Genomic DNA, 19,488 nt, shown 5'->3' on the forward strand with positions numbered 1-19,488 from the left:
ACCTCGGTTTAACGTCTCAACCGAAAGACGGTGCTGTTTTTACAGTCTAATGTCCCCGTCACTATACTGGGGCAGTAGAACCCACACAGACCACATGGTGAGCGCCCCCTGCTGGCCTCAATAATACCACTTCCAGCAGCAACCATAAGCCACTTTTACACTGCACGGTGCGGCTCGACTCGCTTTTCTTTTCTGAGCTTGCTTTTCCACTGCAGTTTAGTGTTGCCTCAACGTGGGTGCCATCTTCTACTCACCTTCATGCAGGAATAACGTTGTATTATCAAAGTCTTGTACAAATACACAGTATACAAAGTATGTATTAAAAGAGACACATTTATTCAGGCACAATACAGAACCACTCATTAAGGAGAATCCTTACTCCTTCAGTGCGTGGTTCACATTTAGTATCGGCTCAGCTCGCATGGAACCTCGCATGGAGGTGGTACTAGAAAAAGTACCGGGTACCAGGTACAATCGTCAGTGGAAAACACCTAGAAAGCGAGCAGTCGAGTCGAGCCGTACCGTGCAGTGGAAAAGCATCATTAGTTTTCCTCAGGAGGTCTCCCATTCAGGTACCGGCCAGGCTCAACCCTGCTTAGCTTCAGTGGGAAACCAGGTGAGAACTGCAGGGTGATACGGCTCTTTGAACTGGAGGAGGAAACTGGAGAACCCGGAGGAAGCAACCAGAACACAGAGAGAACATGCACACACAAGGTGAAAGCGGGATTCGAACCCCCAACCCCAGACGTGCAAGGAAAACCTCTTGGTGAAGAGGTAAGAGCTGAATAACTGGTTTAAAGTCTATGGGCAGTTCTTGAGTCAATAAATAGTTATGGGGGAAAAAAACACATATTTGCAAATAAAGTTCTAAATCTGTGGTACAGGAATTAGATATGGACTGATTTACCGAGACCTTCTCTCATGCCTGTCTCGCTCAAATGCATTTATTGTTAGAGTGCTTCTATAGTCGTGCTCAGTTTGCATTACAAAGTCCCTTAGACCTCCGTTATATCCGAGGATGGAGTAAACAGGTTTTCTGTTCTTTTCTCAATACAGGGAAATGTTTGTCGTAATCTCTCTCTCTCTCTCTCTCTCACACACACACACACAGATGTAGTAGATAGATATTAAACTGTACAAGAATAGAGTATTCCATTAAAGCTGCTCGTGTGTTGCTCTCACCCTGTACAAAGAGGCTAAGTAATGGTTGGTTTTGATGAGGAAAGGCTGATTGACCCCAGGGTGGTCCAGGTCATGAGTGGCTGCTGCCAGCAAGCCCAAGAGGATATCACAGGAAGTAAGGGACTTGGCAAGCTGCAGAGTGGAGACACACACACACACACACACACACACACACACACACACAAAATGTAAAATCATTCAGAGAGCATTTGTGAAGTCATACAAGTTTAATTTCCTCCAGTTCTCCTGCAGTCATATACCTTGGGCTCCTTCAGGTAACAGTGCATGGCCTGGGTCACGTCAGCAGCATGGACCGAGTTATGGTACGGGTTATGATTGTGATAATCCTCCTGAACCAGAACTGAGAGGAGCAGAAACGCACAGGAACATGAATTCAGGCAAAGATCTGCATTGTGTGACTTCTCTTTATAAACAACGTGTCACCTAGTCGATTCATTTCAAGATAGAGGACCCAGAGTTATGAAAAAACCTTCTTCTGGTAGTCGTGTTAACAATCATGAAAATTTAAACAGCGCCACCTGCAGTACCGGAGCACTCGTCTGCGACTGTCCATACGAAACCGCAAAGAGTATACGAGCTTGTATGCGTACGAAAAAACATCTCCGGAGTAAGTATGTAAAGAATTGCATTTAGAACGAATTCTTTATGTTCAAGAATAAATAACTACAGTGTCATTTAGTTGAAAATGTTCAATATTCTAAAAACAATTCACTGGATAACATACAAACAAAGATGCCATTGTGAGAATGAAAAAACCAGCAACGAAAAAATTTAATAAATAAAATAACATTAAATCTACACACTTCACTATTAACTGCTACTTTCTTTGCTCTTTATCTATTTTTTTTTTCCATTTGTGTCAATAAAATGGATTTATTTCAATATTAAATCCTCACGGTAGGCTGGAAAACAAACCAACGCCCTTTTTTTTTTGTCCTTCACCCCTTTTAACCGATTTATGATTATGATTTATTAAATCAGGAAGTGAAACGACTTCCACACATTAAACACATCCTTTTGTTTCATTCTAAACACAATCCGACACAGGGCTAAAGTACACCACAGGGGAAATTTTATTTTATCTACTACCACTTAGTTCCTTTTACGTCTATATACTCACCTAAAAAGCGTCGTACTTTAACCACGTCTAACTGGAAGAGCTCAATTAAGCCGTAATGATTTAGCAGATATAAGGTCAAGTAGATGAGACTGTTTCCTGGAAATCCAGAGGGAAAGAGCAACATGACGGTTAATGTTATGGCGGCTAGAAGGCAGAGTTATGAGCATTTCATCACTAATATAAAAGAATATTCAGTCAGAGGACTGAAACGGTTTGCATTGGACAGTTCAAACAAAGCTTAACATATTTTACATAGCATATTATACCGTGGAATACAGTCGAGTACAAAAGATTAAATTACAAACCTTTAGGACAAACTGAAGAATACTAATTTAATTTAGAGCAACAATACATGCAGCATTTGGACCAATTTAAAAAATATATATATTCCTCTGTCTATTTCGCGTCGTTTTTAATTGTTGCCTTGTTAATAATATTTTTGTTTAAAGTACAATCTGTCCGATTGTTTAAATTATTCACGAGTTGCATTTCCTTTTTTTTTTAACCCCCACTCGAATGCAAACTTTTGCCCTCGAGTGTATAGTTATAATAAAAAACAGTAACCCACATGCAGAAGATCTAGTAGAAGTAGAAAAATCTACGTAAAGCACGTTAAAGACCTCTGTAATGTCAATACGATTAACGTAGTACTGTAATACGAACAACAGTGTTTATTTATACGCATTTACGTGCAACTGAACGTTAAAAGCTGGAAAGAACCGATGCGCTTGTGCACATATTCGCACACGTTTAACATTCACGTGTGTTATCTGGCCAGCAGATGGAAGCGTTGATCAAATACACAGAGTTGAACGTCTGTCACAACGCACTGGGGCTCTTCAGAGGCGAATACCGGCATGATTCACACATGCATGCACACACACACGGATGCTCTTAAAGCAAAGCACTCACCGTTCGTCAGCCTGTCGAACAGGAAAATATCAAAATTCCAGCTTCCAACCTTTTCTAACATACACTGCAAAAAAATAAAAATAAATAAAAACACGAGCAGGAAATTAAAATCAACAAACAATAAACATGCATTGTATATGCTGTATAGAACTGTACCTGAGTTATTACATCACTGCAACAGGACATGAGCAGATATTTTTGAAAGATTACCACATAGCTTTATAATATACTGTACATATGACATCATTCTGATTTACTCATTCTTTCAAGCGATTACTATTGAACTTTTTCCGAAAAGGACGTCTGAGCATGTTAATGATTGATGTACAAGTTTAAAGAAATAAAGAAATAAAAAAGAAAGAAAGAAAAAAGGAGAGTGAACGGTAAAGAAGGTCATGCAGTACCGGCTCGTTATCTCTTAAAATGCAAAGCGTCTCTTTGAATACGCTGGCGAGCTCGAGATTTGCATGACGTTTACACACGCAGAACGAGTCTGTGAGTCTATTGTATTCTGGTGTGCTGCACGGCAGTCACGACGAATCCCACTGTTACTAATCTCACACACATACACGCACAGAGAGAGAGAGAGAAAAAAACACTAATATCATGGAAGTTTGAATGTTAAACATCTCACGTCGATGTCGGATTATCTCGTGTTAGATATCTGGCTCACAAACTGAACGCAAACGACTTTCTATCAACTTCCGACAGCTATTATCATTACGCTCAAGTTTCACTAAATGTCTACGCACATGCGTGTGTGTGTGTGTGTGTGTGTGAGAGCTGTGATGCGTGTATCTGAAAACACACCCTGGCTTGTCCGCAGTAATCTTCATCCAGGATGTGCAGGGGGTTCTGGTGCGGAACGCCCCGCAATAACCGAGATGACAGGAGGTGACGCTGGAAACTGAAAAGCCTACGGATCCTCCGGGCTGGAATCGATCCCGCAGACTCGGCACGGGCTGAAAACACACACACACAGTAATGAAATTACCGTAGACTTTGACACTTTCCCTGTACTCAGAAAATCGTTTATTCCAAACTCGCTTATAATGGAAGTGAGGGAAGTTGTTGAATTCTGTTTGAGCATTGTTCAGTGTTTGTAAATGAAGCTCTAAATCTTCATCATTCATTCTTTCTGACTGACCTGGAACCTCCTCCCCCCGACATAGTGTCAGTTTAAAACACCGGAGCTACTTATTTCCCCCTATACTGCTCCGGTGTTGGAGAATTGGTTAAAACTCAATAAGAAGAGCTTCACAAACACTTTCTCATGTCACACGTCTGTCTCATCCTACAACGTTCACATATCAAGTGTAAAGGGTGTAGCTTTGCATTTGTACTCTAAAGTCACATATTTAAAAGTTTATTATTAAGCAAATAATAAACCGTTTTGGGGTTTTTGTTCCAGAAAACAGGAAGCGTGTTGAGATCCTTGCCCGTAATACGGACACGTGTGCTACAGATGTAGTGCGTCAAGATGAAACTGAAGTGAAACCACTGAAGTATTCCTTTCATTTATAGACATTAACAGACTGTCTGAAGCAGAGCGGGTCCAAAATTGTCAGTAATGCTCGGAGATGTTCTTCCTCTCGTTCCACCGTGACGAATCTGATGTTGTTCACACGCCCGAGGTATAAAGTTTCTCACGAAGACATGCAGCAGGTCACAAAACGTTGTTATGGTAAATAACCTGAGGCAGCCACGTGTGCTTTGTGATTTAAAGCGAATGAAGGCGGTGATTGATTAACGCCACATTGTTATGCAGGCAGAAATGTGCTCGGCGTTGCCAGAGGGCACGAAGGGGCCAAGCGCTGACGCAGCGACTCGCTCGAAACTGTCGCTGCCAGGCACGAAAAGCTGAACACGGCCATGCTCAGATATAAAATATTACAAATCCAGCGAATATATCATGGATTATATATAGTGGTTTAGTGTGTAACAGAACGTGTAAACTCTTAGGTTTTAATCGTGGAAGATTTCCTATAACACATATCACCTATCACTGAGGAACTAACGAGTGCATGAAAGAGAACTACACAGTTCCCGGACAGGTTTCCGATTTGCATTTGCACCACACTGGACCATTATGCAAAATTACAGAAGTAACCGTCACCGTTAAATATTTTTCAGGCCAAAGAAAAGTTAAAAACCTGAAGTGATGATCACTTGATAACGTGGACATAGGATGAGGTGGAAATGCACCTATCGTGTTTAAAAGTACCCTTAACTAAAGCTTCCTTTAGTTTAATGTAGAACTAAGTGTTTTCTAGTATACAGTATCGAAAACAACAGCTTATATAATGGTGTCCTCTTAAAGACACCCCTTAAAGAGGGCACGCGAAGTCATGTAATATTTGGGTGTGTATGGATACGTGTAGTAGAATATACAGTAGTGCTCTTCAATGTCTGGAACTTACAGTGTAAGGTGCGGAAATCGACACCCAGGTATGGGTGCGAGCCTCTTCGTTCGGGTTCAAATCCTACCTGGCTCCTCACTCTCACATCTCCTAGAAGGCATCAACACAAAGTCCCTCAAGAGGTTTGTTAGCACACAGATCAAGACCTAGCCTGGTGCTGGACACAAAGTACACACACACACACGCATGCATACACACGCACGCACAGCCAAAACGTGGGAAGGAGGGCAAGGAGAGAGAGAGAGAGAGAGAGAGAGCAAGCAAGCATGCAGCTCCATGCCGGGAGGAGAAAGGCATTAGTATTCAGACTGGCACAAGCGAGGTAAACGCGAGGAAAGAAAGGCAAGCTTGTGCCTCAGCCCAAGTCAGAATGGAGAGGGGGAAAAAAGTCAGAGGGACTTCAATGAGGTTGGCCAAAGCTCTCGAGTCACATCTGTTAAATTCTCATTCAATAGGCCTTTTCATGAGACTGTGTGTTGGGGACAGGAGGGAGGAAAAAAAACAACATAAAGGAAAATATAATAATAATAATAATAATAATAATAATAATAATAATAATAAAAGCTTGCATAGAATTCTATTGAGTAATGGCAGCCTCCAACAGTTCAAGTCACTAGTGATTGGTGTACATGTGCATTAAATAAGTGAATAAGTCAATAGGTAAATAAAGTAAATAAAAAGGACAGCCTCCCACCAGTATATTTACTTACTTGAAAACAGCTGTTTGAATATTACACAAGCCCCTATCAAAATACCAAAACTTTGAATTACAATTACATAAAGAACACTATAGGTTTTTTTAATTTAAAAAAAAGAAAAGAAAGAAAATCATTATTCAAATAAAGGCAGACAAAATTTTTTAAACAAGCATTCAAAAGATCTGACAGAAAAAGGAAAAAAAAAAAAAATGTACAAAAGTGTAGTAGCACACGTCACGCATGCAAACAGGAAGTACCACACACAAGAAATAAACCGAAGGACCGCGAGCATGCAGGATGAGGGGAAGCCGCTAAGGTGGAGAAGCGAGGGACTGGATGGATGGAGGGGATTTGGGGGGGGGGGGCGGCATCCCCATTACGCAACCACAGCAGCCTTTTTTTTTTCTACCACAAAATTCCCCGGTTTGGTTAGCAGCATGACCTTTGACCTCTACGGCTCGGCTCCGTGAGCCTCTCGGCGCATCTGCGATTATTAACAGCGTTATGTGAGAATGCCACCGGCTGCTTCTCGAGTGCCGATGCCTACTGCGTGCTTCAGCTGGATGAAGGAGTTCCTCAGGGTGGGGGGGAATAAGCGGACGCTCTTGTTTACTCTCACGACAAGACTGTTTGGACTGTTTTATCGGTCACGGCTCGAAATAAAAGTAGCAGGTCAGGGTGAGGGTGCTGTTTTTCTTGGCTCGGGGCTTCGGAAAGTACCGTTTATCAAAGCTTTAAAAAATTTCCCTACACATTTACACAACCTTCAGCGGCGAGGTTTGTGTAGCTGAGAATCTTTTCAATTTATGAGCAAAGAACACTGCATGTGATGAAACTTAAATACATTTAACAAGCGGGAAAGAAAGAAAAAAAAAAACAACAACAACAACAACAACAACTCCTCCATGAGCATGCTCATTAAAGACGAGACAAAAGACATCTAGATATGCAACTGTGAATAAAATCAGTTCAACGCATTTTATTAATAAGCTTAACGGAATACACCAGACTTTTCTACCTAATCTCCATCTACCACATCTGTAGTGTGTGTGTGAGAGAGAGATTACCACAGACAAGAATTATTAATAATTAATAATTCTTAAGTGTTTTCCTGCATTGAGAAAAGAACACTTTACTCCCAACTCGTATGTAATGTAAGTTTAAGTTCAATTAAATTCCATCAATAAACATTTAAACTACATGTTTTGGGTTTTTTTTTGTAGATCGCTTTCATGAACTGTTCAGTTAAAACCATTTGTTTGTCATTATGCCAAAGATACCATCATAAAAAAAATATTGTATTAGGGCTGGGCGGTATGACAAAAATATCGTATCGTGAGAGTTAAGGACATTTCTACGAAATAGTATCACGATACATCATTTAGCTAACAAACTGTCCGCAAAACAGTCAAATACACACAACAGAGTTTGACGAAACTTTACCTTCTTTGTCTTTGCAGGCATTAAAGTTGTTGTTTTTAATTATGTCAAATCAACAGCATCCATTCAGTACCATTTCATTTGTAATTATTAAAAAAGTTGTTTTAAAAAAAAAAATATTGCACCACCATACCAACGATATCTCAGAAAAATGTATCGTGAAATCGTTTATCACGATGTCGATATTATATCAATATATATCGCCCGGCCCTATACTGTCTGTAAAAAAGCATAAATGACTAGATTTAAGGATGTAACTGAATAAGAATACTTTCATCTTCAGTATAAAAGGCTCCCGGCTGAGACTAGAGGAGTGCATCGGGACCAGGATGGCGTGGGATGCAAATAAATAAATAAACAAATAATCACACGAGCGGGAGGATTGTACGTTCACGCGGGTGTAAGCAAGCCGTCTGACATGAAGCTTCCAAATGAAACTCAAACGAAGGTATAAAATAAAAACGATCACGGGCGGGAATTTAAAATGAAAAAATTAAATAAATAAAAATCCCGTGCACCTCTCTAGTTCAGACGAATTATGATTATAGAAAAAGAAAAAATATATATATATTCCAGTGTTTCCAGGGACAATTAAGGATTTTTTTTGTGTTTTACGCCACACCCGCTGCTCTACACTTAAACCCAAATACAGATACGGATCCTTGGAGCACTAAACAGATACAGTCATTGCATTACACCCCTAATGATTAATATCAAATTCATGCTAACACAAACACACACACTGTATAGTCGCATTCTTTGAGAATCCAACACCTGCCCACACACCTGGATCGCCAGTCTAAGTAAGTTTGGCGTAAACAGGACTTAAGTGGAGTTAACATGTTTTGGGGGGAAAAACACAACGTGTTGAAATTCTTCTCTGTGGTAATCACACATAACGTTTACAACTCCGGTGAGGTCGATAAATGCAGAAGTGCTCCTTTAACGTCACCATGTAACAGGAAACACGAGCCGTTCCGTGTTCCCACCATCGAGCCGTTGTAAGAGGTCAAAAGGTCACGGAAAATCTGGGTAGTAGCTGCGTTAATCAAATCCATTGTAATCAAATCAAATCAAATTTCAAAAGGCGAGATCCCGAGTGGCTTTAAACCCTTCTCCTGATGAGATTATCTGAGGCGGTGTGATTGACTGGGCAGGTATCCAGTACACGGTGAATGGTGTGATCAGGGACAGAGTTACAGTGTTTGCTGGTTTGTTTTAGGGTGTGTGTGTATTAGTACAAATGTTGCTTACCTAGCATACGAATATACAGAGCAGTTTGATCAGAACTGTCGTAGGAGATTGCGCCACGTCTCTGTGGGGAGGAAAAAAAAAAAAAAAACACAATGAAATGAAATTAAATGAAATGCAATTTTATGATTAAAATGGTCTCAATGTGCATTAACAGGTATAATCAGCAATCTTAGTTGGAGCTACTTTGAAATGCATAATGCAAAAATTATAATGTTCTGTCAATTTACACGGTGAATATTCTCAGTGACAGACTATAACATAGCTAGCGTAGCGATGCAGAGTCTGCGACATAACATTTTTATGAACAACCAAACTGTCAATCTGTAAAAAATTTCATCCTGGATGGGGGTTAAAAGAGCTTGAGGAGGTTTTTTTTTTTTTTTTGGGTGACGTCACAAACTATGCTCACACTTAGCCCTGCCTCTGAATTAGTTTCATACAAATTCCTGAGAAAATCTTCAGAAATGTTTTTGTGTAGTGTAAATAATCTATAAAATTCATAAACATTCCTCTAAGACAATTTAACCATTTAAAACTGCTTTTTTATTTAATTTAATTAATTTTTTTTTTTTTTTTACAAGTGTTAGTTCAAGAATATAAAAAAAAAAAAAACACTGACTCAAACTTTAAAGTCGTACTCAGCGATTCTGATAGAGTTTAGCTGAAGCATGAGGTTTTACAGCTCAAAGTTGAAACAAATACAGCCCTGAAAAGATTTTCCTGAAAAGCCACGCCTAGAATGCCTTAATGCTACACACAAATAAAGACAAGTCCTAATTGGCTGGATGTTGGTTTTTTTTCCTCTCAACACAAATCCACAGAAATTGAGAGTTTTAAATTACATCGAATTGGACCATGACGCAAGAAGAATGAAAAAAATGTTATACAAGTGTTTTTTTAAAATAAATAAACAAACACTGACTGCACCTTTAATAAAGACCACAATAAATATATATATATATAAAAAAAGGACACACAAGCCAGTCTTTAACTTCTAAGCAACTTCATACGGTGTATAATCAGTACACAGTTGATGTTGTCCTCCGACCAGACTGTATGTCATTTGACAGACGCAGCCAGACGACAGAACGTAAACAAACACGCAACGTTTTCCTTAAGTATCTCTGAGGCACCGTCTGTAAGCGTGTGTTTTTCTCACATGGCCGGCTGTACTCCTATAGAGGTTTGTTAAACAGCCATAGACTGGTTTAACACTGATCCAGCACGCACACACGCGCACGCTAACTTCAGGTCCAGGAGGACACAAGGTTCTGAATTAAGCATGCCTCATCTCTCCTGTTTAATCTTCTCGTCCATTTCCTGCCCTGCTACACTAAGCCACTGGTTGATTAACACACAAACACAAACTCACACCTCTCGTGACGTGATTGTCTTACAAAAGCGCTGGCTATTAAACCTTAGCAAACCTTCCTGTCCAAAATGATCCCTAATGGTTATACGTAAACACCTAATAGCACCAATGTGTCAAAACCACATTAGTTATTTGGAATAGTTTCAAAGACCAACAAGAAAAAATTAACTCTGAAATGGATCATATCTCTCCGTTGAATCGATGAACAAAAAATATATATATCAAAAAAAAATTTAATTTAAAAAATTCTGATATGCATTGTAAATCATTTGTGAGTTCTCTCTTGATTCGATGCACAATTTTGTAGGAACAAATTCCGAGACGCATCCTACCTCTCTCAGAGTTCTCTGCTGAATCAAGGACAAAGAATAATAATAATAATGTTTCAGAGAACCAGAAGAAAAAAAAAAAACAAATGGAGATACAAAATGTAAATCTCTTGAACGTTTCTCTTTTGCAAAAATAAATAAAAACACAAATAAACTAAATTGAGATGTATCCTAACCGATATTCCCCCAAACAAAAAAATTGAGACGTATCGTAATGCTTTCTTGAATATTTATTTGCCAAAAGAAAACAATAAAGATTCTAAATAAATAACAATAATGAAATATAGTAGTAGTAGTAATAGTAGTAATATTGATAACAATAATAATAATAATAATAATAAAGTAGTAGTAGTAGCAATAATAGAACCAATAAAGATTCTAAATAATAATAATAATAATAATAATAATAATAAAGTAGTAGTAGTAGCAATAATAAAGATTCTAAATAATAATAAAGTAGTAGTAGCAATAATAATAACAATAATAATAATAAAAAGATTCAGAGATACATCCTCTGAATTCTGAATAAATGCATGATTTTTATTGCCTAAAACATCAACAGTACTTTCACTACAAACTGTAATGAAAATGTTAAAATTATACATTAAAAGCAGCTAATGGACATATTGAAAAAAACTAACAAAAACAGAAAAAACACCATCGCACATTTACAGAACTCAAAAACATCAAGAAACATCAAGTACAAAAGAATTGGCACACTGAATCATAATCAAATGTGAATAAAATAATAAATAGGTAGACAATACGGCCAAAAAAAAAAAAAAAAAAAGAAAGAAGATATTTGATGGTTATTAAGTTATGCAGGCCTTTATAAAACGATAAATTCTCTAGCGATTTAACAATTTGCCTTCTACACTTTGCACAGTTTGGTGTGCCTGAAACCATCTGACAAATGACTAAGTGTAAATGTAACAGTAATTTCAAAGAATTGTTAAAGAAGGGGGGGAAAAAAAAGAGGGAAAAAAACCCCTACAAAATACTCAGAAATCTTTCTGCACGATGGAGCAGGAGGGAAGGAGACGAGGCTGAAAAGCTAAAGACCTGGCTCGTCTTGTGCTGGCTTTTCTTCTCTCTCTCACACACACACACACACACACACACACAAGCGCAGCTTTTAGATGGCTGGACGTGGTGTCCCCAGATGGCACACAATTCAGCGTTTGACGTCAATGGACAAGTATTTGCATACTTGATTTTTAGCCATTATCAGTCCTGCTCTCCCTTCAGACTCCTCAAATGCAATTATGAAATAATTTCAGGTAAGTAAGGCATGTTTTTTTTTTCTGCCAAAAGGAAAAACAAAACCAAGAAAAAAGTACAGAAATGATTTTAGCACAATATTTATTTAAAAAAATAATAAATACTACATCCTACATGCATCATGTAGCGGAAACCAAACCGTGACAGAGGAGCAGGTTTTGCAGTTTGATTTCAGTGTGTTTGTCTGCATCTCTGGTTAATTACCACTAGGAAAGATAAAGATGACGGTTTGAGGTGTGTCCACTTGAACCAAGCACCCTGCAATAACGGCGTGTGACTTGCTAGGGGACATGACAACACGCTTGCAACAAGCAGACTTCAAGTGACGAGCACGCTGCCTGTTGAGTCATTTCGCCGTCCACAAGCGCCGTGTTTACACACATCACGCGGCATCCGGTGTGTGAGTAATCACAAGCAGGGAGTGTTGAGAGGAGCGTGCCCATATGGCACGGGTGTTACCGAGGGCTGGTATAACCCCGAGGAGAGCAGAATAACGGCACCTGCTTTAGCACGTAAACTCTCCGTTTCACAGCCATCGACGCGTGAGGACACACCTGTGACTTTCAGGGGATTTTGGAGAACAATATATATTTCCTCTTTTTTGGCACAACTATAAATATGCGAATCTCAAAAACAAAAAGATAAGAAAAGAGCAGTACAAAAAGCATGATTAGAACCCTTTATAAACTTCATGAGGAATTTCAGCCCTGCTTTGAGGACTCTATCTGAGCAGGTTAGTTCGGCGCTGAATTGCAGAGCCGCATGCCAACTGCTACACAACAGCGAGGTGTGAACCAAGTTAAAGGCTCTTGTGAGTTTGCACGGACAAGCCGGAGCCAAAAGACAAAAAAGCACAGACGCCCAGCCTGCACATCTGCTACATTACAGACAGCAAAAACAAAAAAAACAAACACACAAAAAAGCCACTCAGTGTTGTGCTTGTATAAGATAATAATCAGCAATGGCGTTGTTTAATGTAGCGGAGTTAAATGTTAACGCCCTGTTATTTTACTCCTAACAAATCCCTTCCTAATACGTTATGATTAGATCATTACAGTCTGTAGAACTTCGCTTGTGTGTAACGTCTTCAAGGAATGTCACCATGCAAAAATGCCATTTTCTTTTACTTTTTTCCCCCCCAGTTAGCCTTTAAGAACACCTTTGACAAAAGAAGAAGGTACTGAAATCATTCTCGTGGCTGGATCAGGAAGATGTCACAAGGTTACCACAGACTTTAACAGGAAACATGGCGAGCACGTCACACGCAGGACACTGTTGCCCAACTTTTTAAAAGAATTCAAAAAATCTGGAACTGGTTACGTACCAACCGAGAACAAAACGGATGTCCACGAACATCCACTGACGAAGGCACAACCCACGTGGTGCTGGCAAAAAAACACAGTCCCCGATCTACTCTATGGAGACTTTTGAGACACCCTGTAGTTACAAGATGCATGAAATGTGCAAAGTAGGTGTAGATAAGTAGTTGGACAGGAAGTAGAACTTCATCAAATTAATTATCGTTTGCATGACATCATTGGGAAAAACTCCAAAATTCACAATTTAGCAGCCAATCGTGTACGTAATAAAAACACTTCGGGAAAATAATCGGCGAGGTTATAGTGTGATGAAGTGGAGTTAATTTTAGTGCAAAGTTAAAGTACCCCTTTAACAGCAAATCTGGAAAGGTGTTATTCCCGTAAATGCCATAGGCTTAGATTATGTGAAGTGAGCTGTTACTATAGAAACCATAACATATCAATATAAACCTGATTTGCAGCCGTACCACTGCCAGAAATTACATTTCATTTCTTCGACACCTAAATAATCAGCTAACTGTTATACACATCTCATCAATTAAAAAAAAAAATAAAAATTATCCCTTGTTTTAGTCCGATTTACATTTCAACCTGTCCGATCTATTCGTGCCGTTTTCTTTAGACTTGTGGATGACTACTTTTGGAACATAGGCCGTATTTCTAAGTCGTAATCGAAGAATCCTTCAAGATGGATCAGACTTCGATGACTGCAGACCCGACTCTAAGATGCGTCTTTTAGGCCAAATTTGGAAAAACACCAGATCACCAGTTGATCAGTACACATTCCCAACATTCGTGTTGTCTGCCTGCACGAAGGCAACGGTATTCGCTCGTCCAAGCACACACACTCACACGTGCCGGTATTACGCTCCGTGGCGAGAGGAATCTTGTCTGATCAGCTGTGCTGACCGAATCCTTGAGTAGAAAAGTTCCAAACGAGGACCGAGTCATGCAGATGTTAAGCACACTATTAGGACTTGCTAGATGTATTATTGTTGACTGCTGTCAGAGGCAGTACGTTTGTAAAATCTTTTTCCCCTGAAGAGGTGCTAAAAGCTACAGCACGCCCCGAAACCTACCTTGGAGAAAATCCATCTGATGAGAAAGGCAATAACAGACCAGATTAGAGCTATTCCCATTGGACCATTAGGATACAGATGATCATAGTCTCGGTCTATGTTTTTAAGTATGGGTGTGTGTTATACTGTGCGTGTCAGAGTGTGGGCGTACGTGTCAGAGACTCAAGCTTAAAGCCAGGACATCGTACTGAGTGCTGAGCTTAGTGCAGCTGTCTTAGCTGTGCTGCCGTCACCTGACCACACAATCATGGGACAGGCACCATGGAGAGACACAGACATACACAAACCAGCTGTCCATGACTGCCATGAACGCCTCTCGTAAACTCCACCTCCCTCATGCACCCCCACACAACCCCTGCAGCTTCCAAGCGACAGCAAATCAGAGAATCAGGTCCATTGACGCATGCAGGAGGAGGGGCTTAAAGGGACCGAGCACACTCCTGTCTCCTTATCAGCGCAGCTCGAGTGCACACTGTACACTCCATTAACTAAATAAAACGCTGCCCAAACCTCCACCACGCTAATGAAAGATTAACGTGGTGGAGCCCCCCCCAGACGGTTTTTGCCATGAAAACGACAGGAAGTGATTACATTTTGTCCTAAAATAAATAAGCAGTTCTTAGAGAAATGGGGGGGGGACTTGATCAACTTTCGCTTTGTAGCAGGAAGACTTATTTCTAGCTGCTTCTTCTTCAAGCTCTTTTTCAGGCCATTTTGAATGTGTAATTGTCACGTCCACGAAGACAGCTGTGTCTTACGTCTAAAAATCGCATAGTTGTGATGAAAAACAAGCATTTTTTAATAAGTGAAGCTGCTTCTACTTAGAAAGATAGCCTGTGAGGAAAGACAGATGTGTGCTGATTGGCCGGCGTGAACCAATCACAATGAAATATTCAGATGAGTTCCTGTGTGGCACTATTGCTATGTCATTTCAGCAACTGACCAATCACAACGAATTATTCAAATGAGTCTCCTGTGGAAAAGATTAGGTGAATTTGAAACAGAGAGTAAAATGAGGGAGAGTTTTTCCCTGACAAAATAAAAAACATACAGATTTCACATTTTCACAATATTGCTGAAACTTCTTATGGTCTGAAACCAAAAGAGTTCAATTTATCTGGGGGAAAAAAAAAAAAAAAAAAACAACTTTGGATGATAATGTGATACTTTTTGTGCCACAGAGCCAGCGTGCTAAGCTAGTTAGCTAGCTAAACTAGCTAACATTAGCTACGAACAAATCATGGCTATTGTATAAATCCTTGAGAACATGGCTATGGAAACTGAGAATGTATGTATTTGTTCATAAATCCTGGCTTATTTTGTTTCATCAGAGTTGAAGTGTGAAGATGTTCCTTCACAATTTTGTTGAGCATAAAGTAATGAATAAAACAACGGGGTATGTTCTAGAAAAGAATCAATGACAGGGTGGTGCAATGCAGCACAAAATGTTTTATTTCACAGCAAACAGTTTATATATATATATATATATATATATATATATATATATATATATATATATATATATATATATATATATATATATATATTTATATTTTTTTTTTCTCATTTACTAAAGAAGGACATTAAAAATTTTTATCCATTGATAGTTACATTTAATGTCTATAAAGCAAGTTAATTATTAAGCTGTTATCTCGATCATGGAGATGTGGAAGACGTACTGACTGTTACAAAGTGCTCACACTGGAGACTCCTTCTATAAATTTTAAATAAACATCTTAGAGAAAACTTAACCATATCAACAATTAGATGTTTTCTTTGTTAAATAATGACCCTGATTTAATCATATGAAACATACCCATGTTTTAGAAAACATGCATTATAAATAATGTATTTGGTTATGATTGTGAAAAATATATTTCCATGCCTCGGACATACTTTTTTTTTTTTTTACCAAGGAAATATATTCACTATCTATACCATAGAATGGAGGCAAATATTTGAAATTGTTCTAAGATTATCTGCAAATATATGGCCAAACAATATTGCCAAAAGTATGCGGACACGTAACCCTAATACCCCAATGCATCATTCTTCCTTAAATTGCTGCCACAAAGTTGGAAGCACACAATTGTCGAGAATGTGTTTTTTATGCTATAGAATTATAATTTCCCTTCACTGGAACCAAGAGGCCCAAAGCTGTTACAGCATGACGATGCCCAGTTGCACAAAGCGCTCTCCATGAAGACATGGTTTGTTAAAGTTGGAGTGGAAGAACTTGAGTGTCCTGCACAGAGCCCTGACCTCAACCCCACTGAACACCTTTGGGATGAACTAGAACACCGATTTTGCTCCAGGTCTCCTTGTCCAACATCAGTGTCTGACCTCACTAACGCGCTTGTAGCTGAATGAACACAAATCCCCACAGCCATGCTCCAAAATTTAGTAGAAAACCTTCCCAGAAGAGTGGAGCTTATTATAACAGGAAAGTGGAGCAAGTCAATAATAATGGTCATGGATTTGGAATTGGATATTCAACATTCAGGTGTCCACATAATTTTGGCCATAGTGTATATTGGGAAATATATTGCTTTTCAATTAGGTAAAACGAAATGTGACCACTGCCAAATGATGAAGGTTTGGGTTTTTTTTTTGCAATGGCGTCATTTTTGGTGTGGTTTTCAGGCAAAACTATGGTATCGTGACAGCCGTGAGTTTAAATAAAATGTGTCCATTGTTAACCAAGTATGCGTCATGTTCGAATCCAATTCCTAGTCACAGCCTTGGCCTCGAAACACCTCGTTTTCAGAACAGGTGTGCAATCAAACGCTCTCCCACAGCCCAAATTAGGCCCGTCGTAGCATTGACATCACCACATATGTCTGTGGAGGAGAGTTTCCACAAATAGACTCGCAGCACGTTAGGCGAACTGAACACCGCACCACGGGTGCTACGACACACACACACACAAGACTTCTCGCTGTTTCTCACATGACTTTCCACACGATACGGACTTATTTAAAGGGTGCGATTTTAACTGTGACTTCTACTGTCTGGAAATAATCTACACATGAGCCCTGAGCTTGAATACACACCCACACGAGCTCCTACTCTGACTCTATCTTGGTTCAATATGCAAACCCATCTCTGTATGTTCACAGGGTCATAAATCGAACCACACACACACACACACACACACACACACACACACACAATAAGGAGCCTGAGATGTGGGTGGGCAAGAGTCCTGCGGTTTGAGGATCGAGAGACGAAGCATGCAACTGCTCATTCCCAAACCAAACACAGGAAATGTGAAGATGTTGCGTGTGACCACGCGTCCCCCAGGATAAGGGAGGAAATGCAAACGACAGTCACACTTCCGTTATGATTGTTTCATCAGTCACAAGATATCTGCATGCTGCTCGATAAGCCAATCATGAGCTTTATCTTGGGGACTGACTGCAGCTGCGTCACTGGCCACACCCACTGCAATTTAACATCATGATCTATGGCTGTTAATTAAGGGATAAAACACTTGGTCTTACAGGAAAATAATCAATGACAGGGTGTTGTGATGATGTAGGGTTATTTTTTACCACCATGAAGGTGATAATGGTCCAATAACAGCACTAGGGTTTTATTACTCTTACACAACAGCAATTTTCCAGTGCTAGCATTTTTTTATTCATTAAAGAATGACAACATACTTTTATCCATTTATAGCTACATTTAGTGTTGTGGAGCATCCTTGAAACAAGTTATTACTTATATTATAGCGGCTATGTAGCAACAGTCATTGCTGCACTTTCTCTTGATGTTACCAAGGGAAAAAAAAAAGAAAACAGTAAAAAATAAATAAATAAATAAATAAACACGTCACTTGTTACCATGAAACCACAAACCGAAACGTCTTCTGACTTCTGATGAATGAAAACGGAACGTTACAGATTTACGTCTGACTGTTACAAAGCGCTGACACTGTAGACTCCTTCCACATACATTTTAAATTTATTAAATAAAAACATTTTATAATTAGTCTTGGATATCTGGAACGTCTGCTACAGAATTCGTTGTTACTATAGAAACGATAACGTACTAGAATGTGTACGACAATATAAACCCATGATTACAGTCAGAGCTGCTGTTCTAGAAAATGAATCAAACTTCCTGTCCAATCAGAAGAAATAATAATTCAACAGAACCTTGGTATCAAGGCATTTTTTCATGAGGTGTTTCATCATTACAGAATGTAAAAGGAAAGGTTTTAAATCAAACCAAAGCACTTTAGTTTTAACTTGATGACTAAAATACGAAGAAAAAAAAAAAAAAAAGAAAAAAAAAGAAAAAACCTATATCTGTGTACTCCCTCACCAGAATTTTTCCTCTAGGCGTGCACAGGGACCGATGTAAAAAAAAAAATAAATTTTTTTTTAAATCACGGAGCAGTTGCTTACTTCACTTCTGGTGCAAAATAGGCCTCCTTGACTTTAACAGTTTCTAAGAATATTTATTGGTCTTTCTAATCACTAATTATTACGTGCAATAAAAGTAGTAATAATTGGGGGGGACCTTAAAAACGTACAATTGCAAATCTTTCAAATTACTGAAAAATTCGAGTTCCATGAAGGTCATAGCAATGCTGATCCCACCCCCCCAAACAATTATTTTTAAAAATAGACTTTTATCTGCCATGACATGACCTCAGAGCTCCTGTCTAATCATATCTCAAAGATTTTTTTAAAAAATAAAAACCATTAAAATGTCCGGTGGTCAAATTCAGCTACCAGAATACAGAGCAACTTCCTTTCTACAAACTTCATCACAGATGTCTGTGTGTTTTGTTTTGTTTTTTACACTTACACTCCTCCCCCCCCTCCAACCACCGTCTCCAGGAAGTTAGCCTCACTTCTTCACTGTGAAGTGTCCCAGTGCCATACTGAGGTCGCCTCGCTCAGAAGGGGTCATGTCCCTTCCTTCACACATGTACAGACCGTTCTGTTTTCTTTCCCCTCAGCGCAATAACTGTCAGTTTATCAGCACTTCATACTTCCTTATACTATCAACTGTATGCACGTGCACAAAAAAACCCCAAAATAACCACAA

General features: G+C 39.1%; 1 protein-coding gene across 6 annotated transcripts in view; it reads right to left on the reverse strand.

The window, feature by feature from the left end:
- The window catches only part of pde7a (phosphodiesterase 7A), a 40,727-nt gene that overhangs the window by 5,533 nt on the left and 15,706 nt on the right, over nt 1-19,488 (reverse strand). Inside the window, exons 1-9 of one of the 6 annotated variants that reach the window (XM_053611285.1) lie at nt 14,428-14,509; nt 9,048-9,108; nt 6,366-6,398; nt 5,656-5,745; nt 4,046-4,197; nt 3,236-3,299; nt 2,324-2,419; nt 1,443-1,543; nt 1,183-1,314 (exon numbers count right to left, since the gene is read on the reverse strand). In XM_053611285.1, the coding sequence (XP_053467260.1) occupies nt 1,183-1,314; nt 1,443-1,543; nt 2,324-2,419; nt 3,236-3,299; nt 4,046-4,197; nt 5,656-5,745; nt 6,366-6,398; nt 9,048-9,108; nt 14,428-14,487 (789 nt within the window). In that variant the 5' untranslated portion in view covers nt 14,488-14,509. Of the gene's footprint in view, nt 1-1,182; nt 1,315-1,442; nt 1,544-2,323; nt 2,420-3,235; nt 3,300-4,045; nt 4,198-5,655; nt 5,746-6,365; nt 6,399-9,047; nt 9,109-14,427; nt 14,510-19,488 lie in introns of those variants that run through there. The other 5 variants (XM_053611282.1, XM_053611281.1, XM_053611286.1 and 2 more) reach the window with 5 other exon arrangements.

The sequence above is a fragment of the Ictalurus furcatus genome, chromosome 23, assembly GCF_023375685.1.
Source record: "Ictalurus furcatus strain D&B chromosome 23, Billie_1.0, whole genome shotgun sequence".
NCBI classification, from domain to species: Eukaryota; Metazoa; Chordata; class Actinopteri; order Siluriformes; family Ictaluridae; genus Ictalurus; species Ictalurus furcatus.